Raw genomic sequence first — 16,335 nt, 5'->3', positions numbered from 1 at the left:
CTTGCTACATTTGTGCACAAATAAATGAAACTCAATGTAAAAAGGTTTTTATGGCAGATTCCTAGTAGATTACAGAAGCAGCATCATTCCCAGAAGCAGTAAAAACAAGGAACAAGGAAAAGAATGAGGCACCAAACTGATCACACTGAAAAATACAGTTATGATAGGGTTATGGCCTCTTCATAGATATGGCAGACATGTAGCAACATCAGCATTCATTTTCTCTGGAAGCCAACTAAGGCAGGTTATTATTATTATTATTATTGTTGTTGTTGTTGAAGTAATGCAAAGTGACGTTTCTTATATGTGACAAGTCTAGGGATCTTTCCATGTAGATTTACTAAAGCCCATCTTTATGTATTTTAGCTTGGTGCAAAGCTTTAAATCTAATCTTCAGTGTGAATCATACATGGTAATAACTTCTAGGAACTCCCAAACTGTTGTAAATTATAATTCATAACAAGCTTGGTGGTCAAAACATTTTCTCCGAAACCAAATACTGAATACTGTTATTGGAGAAATGTTATAAAAAGACTGTCAGCTGCTAAGGGGATAATGTAAAATTTTATTTAATATGTGCAACAACCCTGAACTCCAACAGTACCCTCTCCCTCCTTTATTTGAACTGGTTTCATCATATTCCACTGAAGTGCTTTTTACATTTTTAAGCATTTTTAACCAAGGCAACAAGCCACGGTAATAAAACCACACTTAAAAAGGTTTCTCTGTAGTTGCTTGTGTATTAACAGCAAAACCACTGATATACTGGACCAGATATAAACAGACTGCTTACACTGTATTGATTATTATTTATTTATTTTCGTTTTCTTTTGTTTTTTCAGTTTTTACGCAACATGTTTGCTGCGAAGATGTTGTTTGCCATATTCAGTAAGCTCATGAACATTCTCCCTTAAAGCTAGCATCTGTGATATTTATGACCAGTCACTAACTCTAATTTTTCAGAAATCCTTTTGTGGTATTTAAAACGGACAGTTTATGAAAATGACATTAGATGAGTATAACATATGGTTTTGCAGAGTGCAGTGTTCAGGTGCTAAATTTGTAATAATTTATTTCCCCAGTAATATGTGACCTCATTTTTTGTACCCTTGAGCTAAGCAGCATGAAACGCGTTTTGTCCTTGCATGAATCCAAAAATTCCCAGTTTAAAATGAGGAGTTTGAAATGGAATTTCCTACACAAATCATTCTTGTCTTCAAGCAAACAAAAGCCACTGAAAAGCCAAAGGGAACTATAAAATCAGCGGTCAAACAAACAAATAATAATAATAATTTTAACTGCCATTTAGGAGAATTATATTGTATTTGTTGTAGAGAAAAGTATTATTTATATGACATTTCTTTCATTATCAGTACAACTAATAATTCATTTAAGGATTATATTTAGATGATGTGTATAAAAAAGAAAAAGACATGCAGTCAGCACTTTTAAAGGGATCTTACTGAGGAAATTAATTGGAAGGTACCTAAAATCACATAAAATGAGAAAAACTGAGGATGATGTTTCTTTTCAAATTAAAGGTACCGCTTTATTTTACACCATTAACAGTAATCTATATTGGTATACCACGTGTCAAAACATATTTACTAAGTTGCAAATACAGATGTCGCTTTAAATGTAGCCTTTATTTACCACTTGAGTTTCTTTTATTTCTTCTACACTACTTCATTATGGCAATGGTTATTTTTTTATTTTGAAAATCTCGCCGGAACTCGCTACTTTGACGAAGTATGACTTGACGTTTTTTTCCCCCTGTGTGATGTTACCCATGACAAAGGCAAAACAAAACGGGGACGGCTGTCTATATTCATCATAAACGTCGTCCACAAAATATATTATTATATTATAATATAGCTGCTAGTTTGCTGCTGATAAATTCGTTCAACAACGGGGTAAGCTTCCAACTAGACGGCCGCTTTAATGACCAAACATTAGCATCAAATCAACGGACGACTTGCTGGTTTAAAAGCTTGTTAGCTAGCTAGCATTAGCTGTTTGTTGACATCCGTGTTTGGATATGGACTTGCCCTTTTAGCGCCCTGTTAACGCCCTGTTAAGCTGTTTAGCTGTGATGAACGAAATAACATTAAGGTTACCTCTTAGCACATTATGACTTACTGCAGCATCATCCTTAAGTGGTAATAATTAGTGAAATAAAGCTCCAACTTAACGTTTCTCGGTCTTTTCAGTATTTGCAGTGTTACCTCGTTTGACCTTATTTACTTAAGTCGTCCATAAAATGTCTGTAGGGCGTGTTTTTGTTGACTGTTGAAGTAGAGCTTACACATACCACTGAGATTCATGCATCTTCAGCCTCAGTGAAAATTAGACTTAATGGTAATTAACCAGCCAAAGGGAGTGCTAGTGTACCTGTCAGGCTGTCTCTAGTGTAGCTTCATAAAATCTACATGGAATTAAATTACAATTACTACTACCCTTAACCTTTTAATTATGTATCAGAGTTTCCTTCGTTATGGTTACAATTTTCAACAGGACATTTGTATTCTCTGGTATTCTAGCATATGGATGTGGAGTTTGAAAGTTTGAAAGAGTTTTGTGAGGTAGGGAGGATCTGATGAAAAAGTAGATTTTGTTTCATTTTAGATGTAAAGGAACTTTTTCTGTAATGTGTAAGACTAAATCTTTTTTAAGATCTGACCTAAATTGCAAGTATAAAATAGCAGTAGCCTTGGTATAACTCTCATTCAGGACTATGTATTATGTATTTGAACGAAGTTAAAGATGTGCACGGATTCATATTTCTGCTTGTAACATGCAGAACATATTTTGCCTTTATTTTTCTTGAAACCATTGGGCTCTTAGTGAGAGTTATGACCCATGAACAGCTCATGACCAAGTAAATGTCAACACAATGTCTATCACTGCACAGTAAGCCGAACCAAGTATAAACACTGGCTAACCAGCTTCCTTCTGAAAGGAAACTGAGATTCCTCGTAATGTTTCAATACATAAAGCCAAGAGAAGACAATTGCTTTGTTTTGTTTGTCTTTCTTAGATGTAGCCAATAAAATGGAGTATGATGAGAGACTTGCACTTTTTCGCCAAACCCGCCTCAATCCATTTGATCGTGGAGAGGAAGAGGATGGTCCCCAAGGAGACAAAACACCCCCGCAACATGGTGAGGTTTGCCACAAGTTATGATACAACTGTCTAAGGATTGCTTTCACACCTGTAGTTAAATTCAGGAAAATAATATACATTGTTTTCTTTGTTGTCTTTCATTTGCCTGCTTCATCTTAGTATTAAGCCATATAGACAGAGTTTACACCTCACACTGATCGATTTCTCTGACTGTCTTCCTTCATCGTCACATGCGTATTTAACATTTTTTAAATCTCTTTATCATGATGATGCAAATTTTGAATTTAGCCGTGCCTGTAAAAGGTGACTAGTTTGATAGACAGGAAAAAAGTTGAATATACAAAAAAATTGCATCTGGTCTTCCAGTGATGTATCTGCTGTTTGCTGAAGCGTCGTCAGAAATGGTCTCAGTGAAAGAAGCCATTATTAATAAAGGAAAACACTGAGAAAATTACAAATTGCACAAGAACTGGACAGAAAATCAATGGCAACAGTACTTATGGAGTGATGAAGAGAAATACAATTAGGGCTGCACAACTGACAGTGCTTGGAAGATTACTTTTCAAATTCCACTGCAGATTACAGAATACATGCCCAAAAATGTAGTTTGCAATGTAATACGTTACTCAATGTGAGTAACGTATTCTAAATACTTTGGATTAATATATTGTAATGCCTTTCACATCTACATTATTGCGCTAATGCTCTGTGATTTATTACTATTACTGAAGGCTACTCGCCACCGAGCTAACATTGTTAGCTGGCTTTAGCTGAGTTTAGTTCATAGACTGCTTTCAGAACTTCACATGATTATTGTTACTGCTATCCATCAAGTCTTAACAGTCTGCAGTCTATTTTAAATACATAAGGTAACATGTATTCCTTTACTCCCCAGCACTGACAACTGATAATCAAGATTATTTTAATTTTTTGATTATGATTATTTTGACTAATATTGAGATCGCACAGGGGCAGCACGGTGGTGTGGTGATTAACACCACAGGTCCTGAGTTTGATTCCACCATCTGGCCGGGGCCTTTCTGTGTGGAGTGTTCTTGTCCCTTTTCCGTTTTCTCTGTGTTTGTGTGGGTTCTCTCCAAGTACTTTGGCTTCCTCCCACAGTCCAAAGACATGCAGTTAGTGGGGTTTGGTTAATTGGTAATTCTAAATTGCTCATGTGTGAATGTGAGTGTGAATTGTTGTCTGTCTCTATGTGTTGGCCCTGTGACAGATTAGCGACCTGTCCTGGGTGTGCTTTGCCTCTCTCGCCCTATGGTAGCTGGAATACGTTCCAGCCCCCACCATGACCCTGACAATTATAAGTGGAAGACAGTGGATGGATGGATTGAGATCACATGTAACCACAACACTGCTTTCCTATCTTCACATCTGTCCAGATCTTTGCATGAAAATAAAATTGGTCCTTTTTATTCACCTAAATTATCTTTAAAGAAAAATAACAAATATTTAAAAGAAAAAAACCAGTACCAAAACCTAACTAAACAAAATTATCAGGACACTGCATGACAGGATAACATATGGTTTGCGCAGTAAGTTTACCATTTTCCTGAAAGATTTGTTACTCAACTTCTTTAGTGGGCACACGTGGTGTATGTCTGCAATGGTACTGAATGATTCATGCTAGCAAGCACTGCAATGGTTTTCTTGGCCTTCATGCATGAATTTTACTGCAGTTTTTGGTGTCTTTTTAGGTGATTGAAGTTGTGTTGCTTTGCAGTACAGACACATAGAAGTAGCTGCATATGATTTGTTCCAGGACACTTGTGCTAAATCCAAAGGATTCCCAAGCAACAGATGATGATGTTTTGAGGGACAAGCTCTTCATATCTGTCTTTCAACATAGTGTTACTCCAAATTAGTCCAGGAACCGCCAACAGCTGTGATTAACACATGGAGGCATGTGCCAATCACAGTGCTTGATTTGTTTTTACTTTGGATTTTAATTGGGAGCGCACACATTTTAAATATTGCTCAATCATGTTCATTTAATTGCGGGAAGCTAAAGTTGCAGTTATACAGCCATCTGTATAGCCTGGTGGTGGCTTTGTGATGCTTTGCGGCTGCATTACAGCGAGTGGTATTTGTGATCTTGACATTTACCTTTCTAAAACAGTTTGTTGTTGCAGTGGGAAGTGGGGTTTTTTTGCATTCATGGTTCCAGTTTTTTCTTAATGTCACTATGTATGTTTGCTTCCTTTTCAAAAACACAAGCAGTATATCTCAGTTACTGTATAGGCAATAAATCCCTCATTAAAGTTAATTTGTGCAGAAACGTTTCATCACTCATCCAGGTGACTTGTTCAGTCTCAGCAGGTTTTCCCAACCGTATAAACAGGACATTTGCATAATAACTGAAACTAGCACCACTGACAAACATGGGCTGTGAGGTCAGTTTCTTGATCATTAAGCAGTCAGCTGAGACGGAAGAAGTCACTTGGATGAGTGACGAAACATTTCTCCTATGGAAAACGCTACATCCAGATGAACAGAGTCAACTTTTTGAGATTTCCCTACCTGAATGATTGAGCTTGCATCAATTTGTGCACTTAGTTTAATAGTTTCCTTGTAATGTAGGGCAGATCCTGCTAATGCATAAGGAGCAAGGACACTGGTCTGTTGTGACTAAGGAAAAGGAAGTTGGAAATGCTGTAGCTGAAGTAGAGGAAATGAAACGCATGGGAGTAAGCAGTACTTCAGTAACACTTCCTGTAATTTAGGACTTGGAAAAATACACTTTTTGCTTTTTGATGAGCAAGAATGACTCACTGATAGCTGTTCTGATTCTACGGTGCCTCATTACTCTGAGTCTATTGGGAACTACAAGGCTGAATTCCTTCAACATGTTTTGTTCAGAGGTGTACGCAGGTAACAACACTGTTTGTATAATGTGATTCTTTTAGTTTATTAAACATTATTTGAATAGCTAAACACTGACTTAATCTTTTTAAATATATTTGAATTTGTTCAACCTTTAAATTCCATCATTCAGTTCTGTTTACTAATTTTTCACTTCATCAGAATAATCTCAGTTGTCAGTATGGATAGCTGAAAGTTTACTCTCACTGCACTTTAAATGTTAATTTGTCACTTGCTTTAATTTAAATTCAGACTTGTATTGTAACAGATGAAAATGCCAAACATCAGTTTGAGTAAAGAATGGATATTGATCAGACTGTGAAAGTGTTGGTGTCAATTACTGCTGCGCGAATTTTGATATTGATGTATTTACACCAAGTAAATGCAGGGCCAGTTATTGCTGATATCAGTACTGATACTGATAGTTTTAACTTGTAGACAGGTTATGTAGGCCAGGCTAGTGCGTAATCATTTATGAGAAGAATTGTCATTAATTTGCTAATGCTGATCACATTTTAATCACTGTCACTGTAATTTTACTTTCCACCATAACACATAGATAAAAACATCTTTCAGATTTTCATGTATCTTGAAACTTGGGGTTTTTTGAAGACCAGTAATGTAAATGTGCTGTCTCTAAAGCACTTTGGGTGAACTTCTGTTGATTAAATATGTTATATATGAAAAAATAGATGTGACAGTCAACACAAAGTATATATTTTGTGTATATTTTTATGAATGTTAATTTAGTATAGTAGCATATAGTGTATAGTTTAGTATATTTTAAATTTAAAATATACTAAACTATAAAAAAACAAACATTTATTTAACGCAATTCAGTAGGCTACATACTGAACTTGGAGGATAGAAACGAAGCATCGATCCTATCACACTAGTATCTGTCTAATGCCATGGCCAGCATTTGCATCAATAATATTGATATTTGGATCATTCTGCCAACATCTAGTGCCAATTATTAAACTGTATGAAAGAAATTGAGATTGGTAAAACACAAATTCTATACAAAGTTGTTCTTGTTGTTGTTGTTTTTAAACAAAAGTACAAGTCATACAGGGCTCGCAGAATTTCAAAATCCCTGGTAGCCCTTCGGGCAGGCACTCTTCGTTTTTGGTAATCCAAAATAAATTTAAGTTGCCCAAATAAAAAAAAAAGATTAATGTTTTGTTTCCTTTACAATATTATATTGTAAAGGAAACAAAACATCAATCAAAAAATAGTTAAAACACAAATTACAACAACTGTATAAAAATTACAATCATCAACTCAAATATTTGGTTCAAATTGAACAGAAATTTCTATGAACTTGTAAGAACTGTGTAGGACATGAATCAGTGTGTGTCAGATCCTGATTTTGAAATTTCCACTGAAATCACAGGTAAGTGGAACCGAGATCTAGGCCATTTGCCTTTTGAAGTTTGCAAAGGCTGCTAAATTTTGCCAATGGTAGTTCACTCTTTGCAACATAGTACGCTGTTCTAAACAGATTTTCCAGGACTTCTTGTTGTGCTTGGTTTATTTTTAGTATGTTTTTTGAAATTGGTGTTTGTTCTGGGAACGATACTGCAGACTGAGCAATAATGCATTTCTTGCATTTCTCATGGGTTCTGATGGGGTCTTTCTTAAAATTACTGGTCCCAGTAACAAAGGCGCTTGCCGACTCAGAATTTGAGGGAAACTCACGACACACCCGGCAGAACATTATGTTACTTAGCTTATCATATTCCAGCCTCAGAAATTATTTTGTCCATGAAACCAAAAAAGCTGCGCTTTCTTTTTGCTTCATCGTCTGATTTGTAATAACTTTTCTGTTTTGTGGTAGGCTTTTCTTTGGCTCTCCCTTCTTCACCCTGAACTGTCTTATTTGGCTCTGCAGAACTAAAATACCTGCGTAAATCCATCTGCTTTTACACACGTACTTACATAACGGTCAGTGATTCTCTGCGCAATCAACCTCTATCACATGTTTAAGCTTGCTGCGGGAGATTTTACTTGTCATGTTTGAATAGTAAGCTAACGATTGATAAGACGATGCCAGAGGAATTGGTGCGCAATTAATCTGTCACTCACCAATCAGTACTGCCGCTCTCTATACACAGTTCATGCGATCGCAACGTGAAAGTGAACGCAAAAAAAGCACAAATTCAAACGGCATTTCAATATGTCACATATTGACAGTGACTCATTGATGCCAATGACAAAATTACCCAGATACATTTGCGAAAGAATGCAGAAGCATTGACATATATTTTTCCTTCCTATGATAGCCCGACAGGCAGGGCTGAGATGGATTTTGGTAGCCCGACTGGAAAAATCGCTAGCCCTGGGATGTCGGATGGTTTAACTAATTTCGACACATTCAGAACGAATAATTGTGAAAGAGATTGGTTGCAGACATGTAAATGTGACAGTAATAAAGCAGTAATAAAGCAACTCAAAGTTCATTCCACAATAGTCATGTGGATGAAATTAGCAAGCGTGACCGAGTGCACTTGCCAGAATGTAGTGTGTATGCTTGCAAGAAGAACAGCGCTTTATGCCATGTTTTCCTCAATTTAGAAGCAAGACCTGAGGTTTTCCCTGGGACCAGAACACACAGTTCAGATCGAACCATGGACCTCGGTCTAGCTGAGGATCACTTCTCAAGGCCTGTGGTAAGTACTCCTTACGTTTTTCTGATTTGTAACCCAGTAAAAATAATTTATCACTTTCAATTTAACTGTTTATACTGTAAAATGTGAAACTTCCTTGTCTTCCATTTTCATATCATGTTACAGGGTTCTTTTGTGGCATCAGACATTGAACAGCTTAAACTGGCAATAGAAGAATGTAAGAAGCTGATCTTGGAGCTGCCAGAGCATTCAGAGAGACAAAAAGACAATGTAGTGAAACTTATCCACCTGCGCCTCAAACTGCAAGAACTTAAGGTTGGGACTGAGGGGAAAATTGAGAAGGGCATGACATTATATTGTAGTTGTGTGTTCTTGGATAAGTGTAACAGGCTTTAAATATTAATGGAAATCTGTACAAATGCAAAGTTCAGTTTTATTAATATAGTTTTAAATTATAATGTCATCTGAAAGACTTAGTAAGGTCAAAACCTTAAAATCAAGTTGAACTCTTAAGAAACCCTTAGAGAAGTGACCATGTGTGGAGGATTGATGTCAGAGGAGGAGGAGATTCTTAGTGATCATGTTGGGCCTGTAAGTATACAGGGTGATAACTATGGTAGGAAAACATCTAAAACACTCCAAACTGCTTTGATTTGAGTATTTTGCCCTTTATGAAATGTGTGAAAATGCATTGCAGACATTCTTGGAGAAGAGTTGGCGAAGAGTTTGCATAAATTCCCTTTTTTGTTTATAAATGATAGAAAACAAAGTTTTACAGTCTAGTGTATTAAAGGGCTTTCAAATAAACAAGCTCATTAATCAAGCCCATTCATCAACAGTAAAGAAAGTATCAGTTATCATCTGGCTTTGTTTTTCAGTGCATTAGTTTGTTTCCAATAGCAAGATCCCGGTTGACCAAGAAAGATTACTCTGAAGTCACCCCCCATGTCTTAACAATTTGACAGTTTCTTCACTTTAACAACACTTAAACACTAACAAGAGCACTTTAACACACAGGAAGTGTGTCACACTGTAACATAATAAAAATGTTAAAGAATAAGTCATGGTGATAATAACGGACAAAGGAATCTTCTTCTTCTTCTTCTTTTTTTTTTTTAAATAAAGCAGTGAAACATATCCAATTGCTTAGCTTGATTCTTAACATCCATAATCTCTTTCATTTTGAACTTTATCATGTGAAGCAACTCAAATTATATCTCTATCTATGAAATTTACCCAGAGCACTTCAAATTCCATCGTAAGACCGCTGTTATGCCTTCTGGTCCAAGTTCAGCAGAAAAGTTTTGTGAATCAAAAGAGTTTCATACATCAGGAAATTAATCCTTGATGTTTTTTTATGCATTCCCATCAGTTTTGTTTAGGCTATACAAAACACAAGGTAGTGTAAGTGTAAACAAACTTAATTGCACATAGGTTGCTATCTCTTGCAGCTGTACACAAAACAGTGTTACAGCCATGTTTTGTGTGTTCTGTTTTTCGCATGCATCATTTTAAAGGATCCAGAGGAAGATGAGCCTAATCTGAGAGTCCTACTGGAACACCGCTTCTCCAAGGAAAAGAGCAAGAGTGTGAAACAGACCTGTGATAAGTGTAGCACTATTATCTGGGGCCTTATCCAGACTTGGTATACCTGCACAGGTGAGACATAGTAGATACTGGTAGAGCGCTGTAAGATTACCGAAAGTTTAGTTCCCAAAAGTTTGAAACATTTCTGTTAACACTGCTCAAAATTCAGACTTCTAATATCATTTGCTGTGCTCTCAAGCCTTAATACACTCAGAAGGTAATTAGAGATCTGTGCAATCCATTTGCCCCCTAGTTCAAAGAGGCTTAACTTCCATTCTGTTGTATGAAATGTTTCTGTCTGAACCAGTGACAGGTGAGACAATGAGTAATCTTGATGGCGAAAACAAAACTATATATTATAATTTGAAGTTATCTCTTTCTTTTTTCAGGATGCTATTATCGTTGCCATAGTAAGTGTATGAATCTGATCACTAAACCCTGTGTCAGGTCAAAGGTCAGCCACCAGTCTGAGTACGAGCTCAGTATTTGTCCTGAAATAGGACTAGACCGGCAAGATTACCGCTGTGCAGAATGTCGTGCACAAATTTCACTGAGTGAGTACAAATTCAATGTGTTTATGTTTGGTTAGCCCAATTAGGAGTGTATATATATATATAAAACGACCTCTGGTTGCCTTAGTTGTGGAAAATTTAGATATTTATGTTTTCTATAGTATTTTAAATGCATTTTGGTGATGTGTACATGTTCTTTTGTTTTATAGTTTAACTGTACTTTTTTGTATTTATCTTGCAGGGGGCGTACCTAGTGAAGCCAGACAGTGTGACTACACTGGCCAGTATTACTGCAGCACATGTCATTGGAATGACACGGCTGTCATTCCAGCTCGTGTCATCCACAACTGGGAGTTTGAATCAAGGAAGGTAACCTCAACAACCGCAGATACACTCAGCACATGAAAATAAAATTTATAAATGTGTAAACTAAATTTCATTAACATGTTATCTGAACATTTTGATTGGACTGAAAGAGGCTAGAATTTGTAAATGTGCTTTTAATATTATTTAGTGGATGCTACTGCTTTACATCAAAGTTAGACAGAATTGTATACATATACATGCATATCACGCATGGACATTCCACTGATTAACTCAATTTACTAGAGTACTACAAAACTGTGAAACCATCCTTTAAAGAAGTTTCCCCAGGTTTTAAAAATTTACTCAAGGGAAGTCAGATTAATGTTATTTATATGTCACTCAACTCAATTACATTCCCGTGTCTGGTAGAATCATTTATCTGGTGGCATGTGACCTACTTTTAAAATCATCCCAGTGCAGGGCGAGGTTTGTGAATTTGAATCAGATGATGCACATTTACTCGTTAAAGCTGTCGACCAGTGCAGGATTAACCAAGCTCACTGTCTTATGATGAAGGTATGTCAGTGTGTTTTGAGGGCGTATTGAGCCAGTTTGTGTTCTGATAGTGTCTCTATCTCAGGTCTGTCGCTCCTCAATGCGCTACCTGGCCCTGATGATGTCACGCCCCGTGCTAAGGCTGAAAGAAATAAACCCGCTGCTATTCAACTTTGTGGAGGAACTGGTTGAAATCAGGGTGGGTAGCTTCCCATTGAAGTTTATTTTTCAGCTTATTTTTAATAGACTTGTTTTAAATAAATAATTACTTTCACAGTTGTGTTGTCAGCCAACCTATCCCTAAATTTTTTTTTTTTTTCATTCAGTGTTGCCAGGACAGGCAAGTGGGTGAGTCACTCCATTCACTAAGAGTGACAGAAATGTTTGTGTGTGTTTTCTCCCACAGAAACTTCGTCAAGATATTCTGTTAATGAAACCCTATTTTATCACCTGCAAGGAGGCAATGGAAGCTCGGCTGCTACTACAGGTCAGTAACTTTTTATTGTCAGAGGTTTAAGATGTAATTTTTTAGTAGATTTTAGTAAATTTTATCAGAGATGGGCAGTAACGCGTAATCTGATTACTTTTTTCAAATAACGAGTAACTTAAGGGATTACTATTGCAAAAACGGTAATTAGATTACTGTTACTTTCACGTAAGCATGCTGCGTTACTAAAACTGTGATTTTTTGCGAGAATGTCTCATGACAGTGATGTAAGCGACGTTCGTGACAACAGCTGTGTACAGATCAACAATGGATAATATATCGAGTGTGGGAGAGAGTATGAGCGTGCAGCGTTTAAAGCGTGGAAGTACTGACCTTATTTTGAGTTTGATTCCATAAAAAGTGACGAAAACATTAGTGTCCGTTGTGCATGGGAAGAAAACGTCTTTTTACAGCGAAAAAACCCCCCTAAACTTCCAAGCAAGCACCGAGTGCACAACGACGTAATGGGAAATTCACAGAGAAACTCGCGGATTCTTCAACTGACCGCTGCTGCACACCTGCACCAGGGCAAACCTCTGCCTACCCTACTCCTGCTTTATAGGTGAAAATAGAGCAACAGGACCGCTAGTCTTTGATTTTATTTATTTTCTGCTGTGTTTTACTTGCATTTATTTGAAAGAGTGAGTGTAAACACAAAAAACTATTTTATTTTATGTGCTGGAATGTGCAGAAAATAGGTTTAAATGTTAAACTAATTTATTCCAGTCAGAGAATGTTGCATATAATTAAGTTTTTGCTTGATGCATAAAGTTAAAAGATTTAAAGTTTTAAAAAGAGACTTTTCCATTTGATTACATTTTATATGATAGATTATGCAGAAAAAGTAGAATTGGGCTGAAAGATCTATCGCTTTATCACCTATTCAGGTTGTAAATCGTGTTTTTAAAAAGTAACTAAGTAACTAGGTAATTAATTACTTTTGAAAATAAGTAATCAGTAAAGTAACAGGATAACTTTTTGGGGGAAGTAATCAGTAATTAGTTACTGATTACTTTTTTCAAGTAACTTGACCAACACTGAATTTTATTGGGTAAAACAAGGACTTGCTTTCAAGCAGAAACGTTATCTAGTTATAATAAATTATCTCAATTAAACCTGATCCAAGCAATACTATTAGCCTATTAGACAATTCTGCATGTAAATCATAAAATTATCTTGTAATTGCCCAATGTCTAATAGGCTAATAGATTCTTTTCATATAAGGTTGGGATGAAGAACTGATAGCCTCAACTTTTTTAAACTGGCATTTACAAATTTAGACTAGGCCTTTTTTTCTCAGCTGTATATAAGCGTGTGTGTATTTGTACAAACAAACATGTGCATTAAGAAAGTTTTTTTTTTCATTATCATATTATAAACAGTTAATATTGTTTCAGTCTCCACTGGATGATCAGAGTTTACAATTTAACCCTTCAAAGTTAGCAAGAATGTAAACAACCCAGTTTGGAAAACTTGCTATCAATTTACTTACCATTTAGAAAAATGCAAATGGAAGCACTGACACAGGCAGCCTATTAGCAGTATGTTAAAACAGCACCACCATGTGATAGAAGTGAAGAGTACTGAACTAAAGAAGGCTGATGATGTACAGTCGGGTGAGCCACTGGATATCACTAATTAGCTTGCATAAATTAAATTGACTCTTGTGATCTCAAGTTCTGTATTAGCTCAGTTTTAATCTATACTAAACATATTTTTATGAATTGTCAGTTTGAATTGTTTTAAAATGTTTCCCTACTGTTAAAATAAATAAATAATATGTTTAAAACTATGCTTGAGTCTGATATCCTTTTTTTGCACTAAAGAGTTGAGTCTCATAATATGAAAGTTGCCCATTTCCTTTTTTTGCATTTATATTTTCCAGCTACAAGATCGCCAACACTTTGTCGAGAACGACGACATGTACTCACTACAGGATTTGATTGACATTTCCACTGGCAGACTGAGCTGTTCCCTCACAGAGATCCACACCACATTTGCTAAGCACATCAAACTAGACTGCGAGGTGAGCTCATACATAAAGCACAAACTTCCCTACTGATGGCACTGTTGAACTATATCATGAAGAAGAGGGGCTGTGTTGGACTTGCAAATTCACCATGTACTAATATATGGCTGAAATGTTTTTAGTATTTGTTGATATCATTGTATCTTTCTGTGCCATATTAATGGTTTGTGCTGTCCATGTGTGTATTTGTAGCGCTGTCAGGCCAAAGGATTTGTGTGTGAGCTTTGCAAGGAGGGAGACATCCTGTTCCCCTTTGACAGTCACACCTCAGTGTGCCATGACTGCTCTGCTGTCTTTCACAGGTTAGTCATCACCAACGATTTGGGCTCAAAAATACAGCAAATTTTCTCTTTGTGAAGTGTTTAAAATTAATTGATAAAAGGAAATTGTTTGTATAAAAGTTTTGAGTGGAGATACCAATAATAAAACAGATCTTCAGAATAACATACCTTCAAATTCCATTGCTAAAGTGGTAATTAGGAGTATTTCTGTTTAACAAATGGTACTTCAATTTGCAAAGCACTATGATTTCCCAATTATTAAACTGTTACTAAAAGAAATAACCAAACTGACATGAATGTTGATGTTTTTTGTTGTGTACCTCTGTAGAGATTGTTACTTTGACAATTCCACAACTTGTCCACGATGTGCACGAATGACTGAGCGTAAGCAGGATGAAGAGGAGCTGGATGTGAAAGAAAGCTAACTCTGGAAAGGACCCTGGGATTTAAGTGGATGCTGCACTTTGCTTCGTTATGGAAAAAAAAACCCCACAATCTTTCTTTATTTTGTTTTATGATTATGCTCTGACTTTTGTTTTTCCTGTGCACTGCATTATGAGGCAGGGTATTTAAAATTCATCTGGAAATTAATATATTTTTATCAAACCTTTGCATTCCTACAGAACTTAGATGTACAAACCACTGCGTGTATGTTTAATGTTGGTGTGTGTTTCTAAATTTACAAGTAAATGCTCTGTAGAGAAAAAATCCACCTGATCAGTAGGTGGTTATGCATGCAGAAATTGTATATTTACTGTTACAAGCCTCAACTACTTTAATCCAAACTGCCAATAATGCTGAACTTTAAAGTTGCCATATATCAGAATTTTAAAGTTTAGAAGCCCAGCGTCCAATAAGAAAATCGCCAAAAATATGCCTTTCAGCATCCAGTTCCTGTGCTGCCATGTCCAAGTTTCAGTTTATTAGGTTCAGATGGGTGATGTTGCACAAAAAAAGCTATATGTTGACATAGTTTAAAATGGGATTAAATCTGTTAGACTGTGTGACCAGTTGGTCACTGCCACTTACCCATCTCCCCTTTTTGGACATATTTTCTATGAGTTCAATTGCTGTTTATTTAGAACCAATATATTGATCTGTTGATATTTCATAAAGTCTTCAATTATGTAGATTTTCAGGCCTTAACTGTTTATTTTCAGCTCTTTTCCTATTTGCACCGTACCGAATGGTATAGGTGAACAAAAAAATTAATGTGTATACATACAATCACTGAAAACATAACTTCAAATATGTGTACTGTATTGGCAACAGATATATATATATATATATATATATATATATATATATATAATGAAAGCATGCATTAGCAGTACGGTACTTTTCCTTGTAAAGAAAATTGTTAAACTGTAAGACACAAAGACTATGAGAGTTGTTTTATGTGCTTTCATTTTTTTAAATTCAAAACTGAACTAATGCTGTGCAGTTTAATATGTGTTTAATCAGTGCTGTTTTCATGCAGTGTAGCAAATGTCTGTTGATGCTCATGAAAATTGTGTGCCTAAGGCTGTCAGGTTACTTAACAGCTGTTATCCAAACCCTTTCATACCATCATGGTAGTTGTTTCAGTCTAAATTCCCTTAATTAAGTCTCTGTATGTTAAGTGGCAAACCTTGGTTAATGTGTAAATGCTGACCTTTATGTATTTGTTTTAAAATAATGAGTTTTGGCTGTGTTATCTTTCAGCATGATGTATTGTATATATATTTTTTCCAAACTAATGGACTTACATGGTGTTGGTAAACACCATGGCTTGTTAAACATATGAGTAGTGCATGAATAAATTAATGAAATGCATTTAAGCAATGGTTTTAATTCTGTCTGTTAATGACCGGTCTGCAACTAAGAACAACAAAAAATCCAAATGAAGATAGATCTCTTTGGCTTTCCAACATTAAAACTGGGCTTAACAAAAACAACAACAACAACA

The 16,335-nt window shown here is 35.9% G+C and overlaps 1 protein-coding gene across 1 annotated transcript; it reads left to right on the top strand.

Annotated features, from left to right (window-relative positions):
* The first annotated feature begins 1,758 nt into the window (after positions 1-1,758).
* On the top strand, positions 1,759-16,202 carry def8 (differentially expressed in FDCP 8 homolog). Its single transcript, XM_082541879.1, has 12 exons — positions 1,759-1,913; positions 3,038-3,160; positions 8,578-8,672; positions 8,796-8,945; positions 10,148-10,289; positions 10,607-10,771; positions 10,971-11,098; positions 11,676-11,789; positions 11,997-12,077; positions 13,963-14,103; positions 14,299-14,408; positions 14,716-16,202. Exons 2-12 carry the CDS (start codon positions 3,052-3,054, stop codon positions 14,810-14,812), a joined length of 1,332 nt encoding a protein of 443 aa, XP_082398005.1. The 5' UTR covers positions 1,759-1,913; positions 3,038-3,051; the 3' UTR covers positions 14,813-16,202.
* The last annotated feature ends 133 nt before the right edge of the window (positions 16,203-16,335 follow it).

Source organism: Aulonocara stuartgranti (genome assembly GCF_965226115.1).
Source record: "Aulonocara stuartgranti genome assembly, chromosome: 1".
In the NCBI taxonomy this organism is placed as follows: domain Eukaryota; kingdom Metazoa; phylum Chordata; class Actinopteri; order Cichliformes; family Cichlidae; genus Aulonocara; species Aulonocara stuartgranti.
Note: the sequence above shows the minus strand (reverse complement) of the source record. Positions and strands in the feature narration are given on the sequence as shown.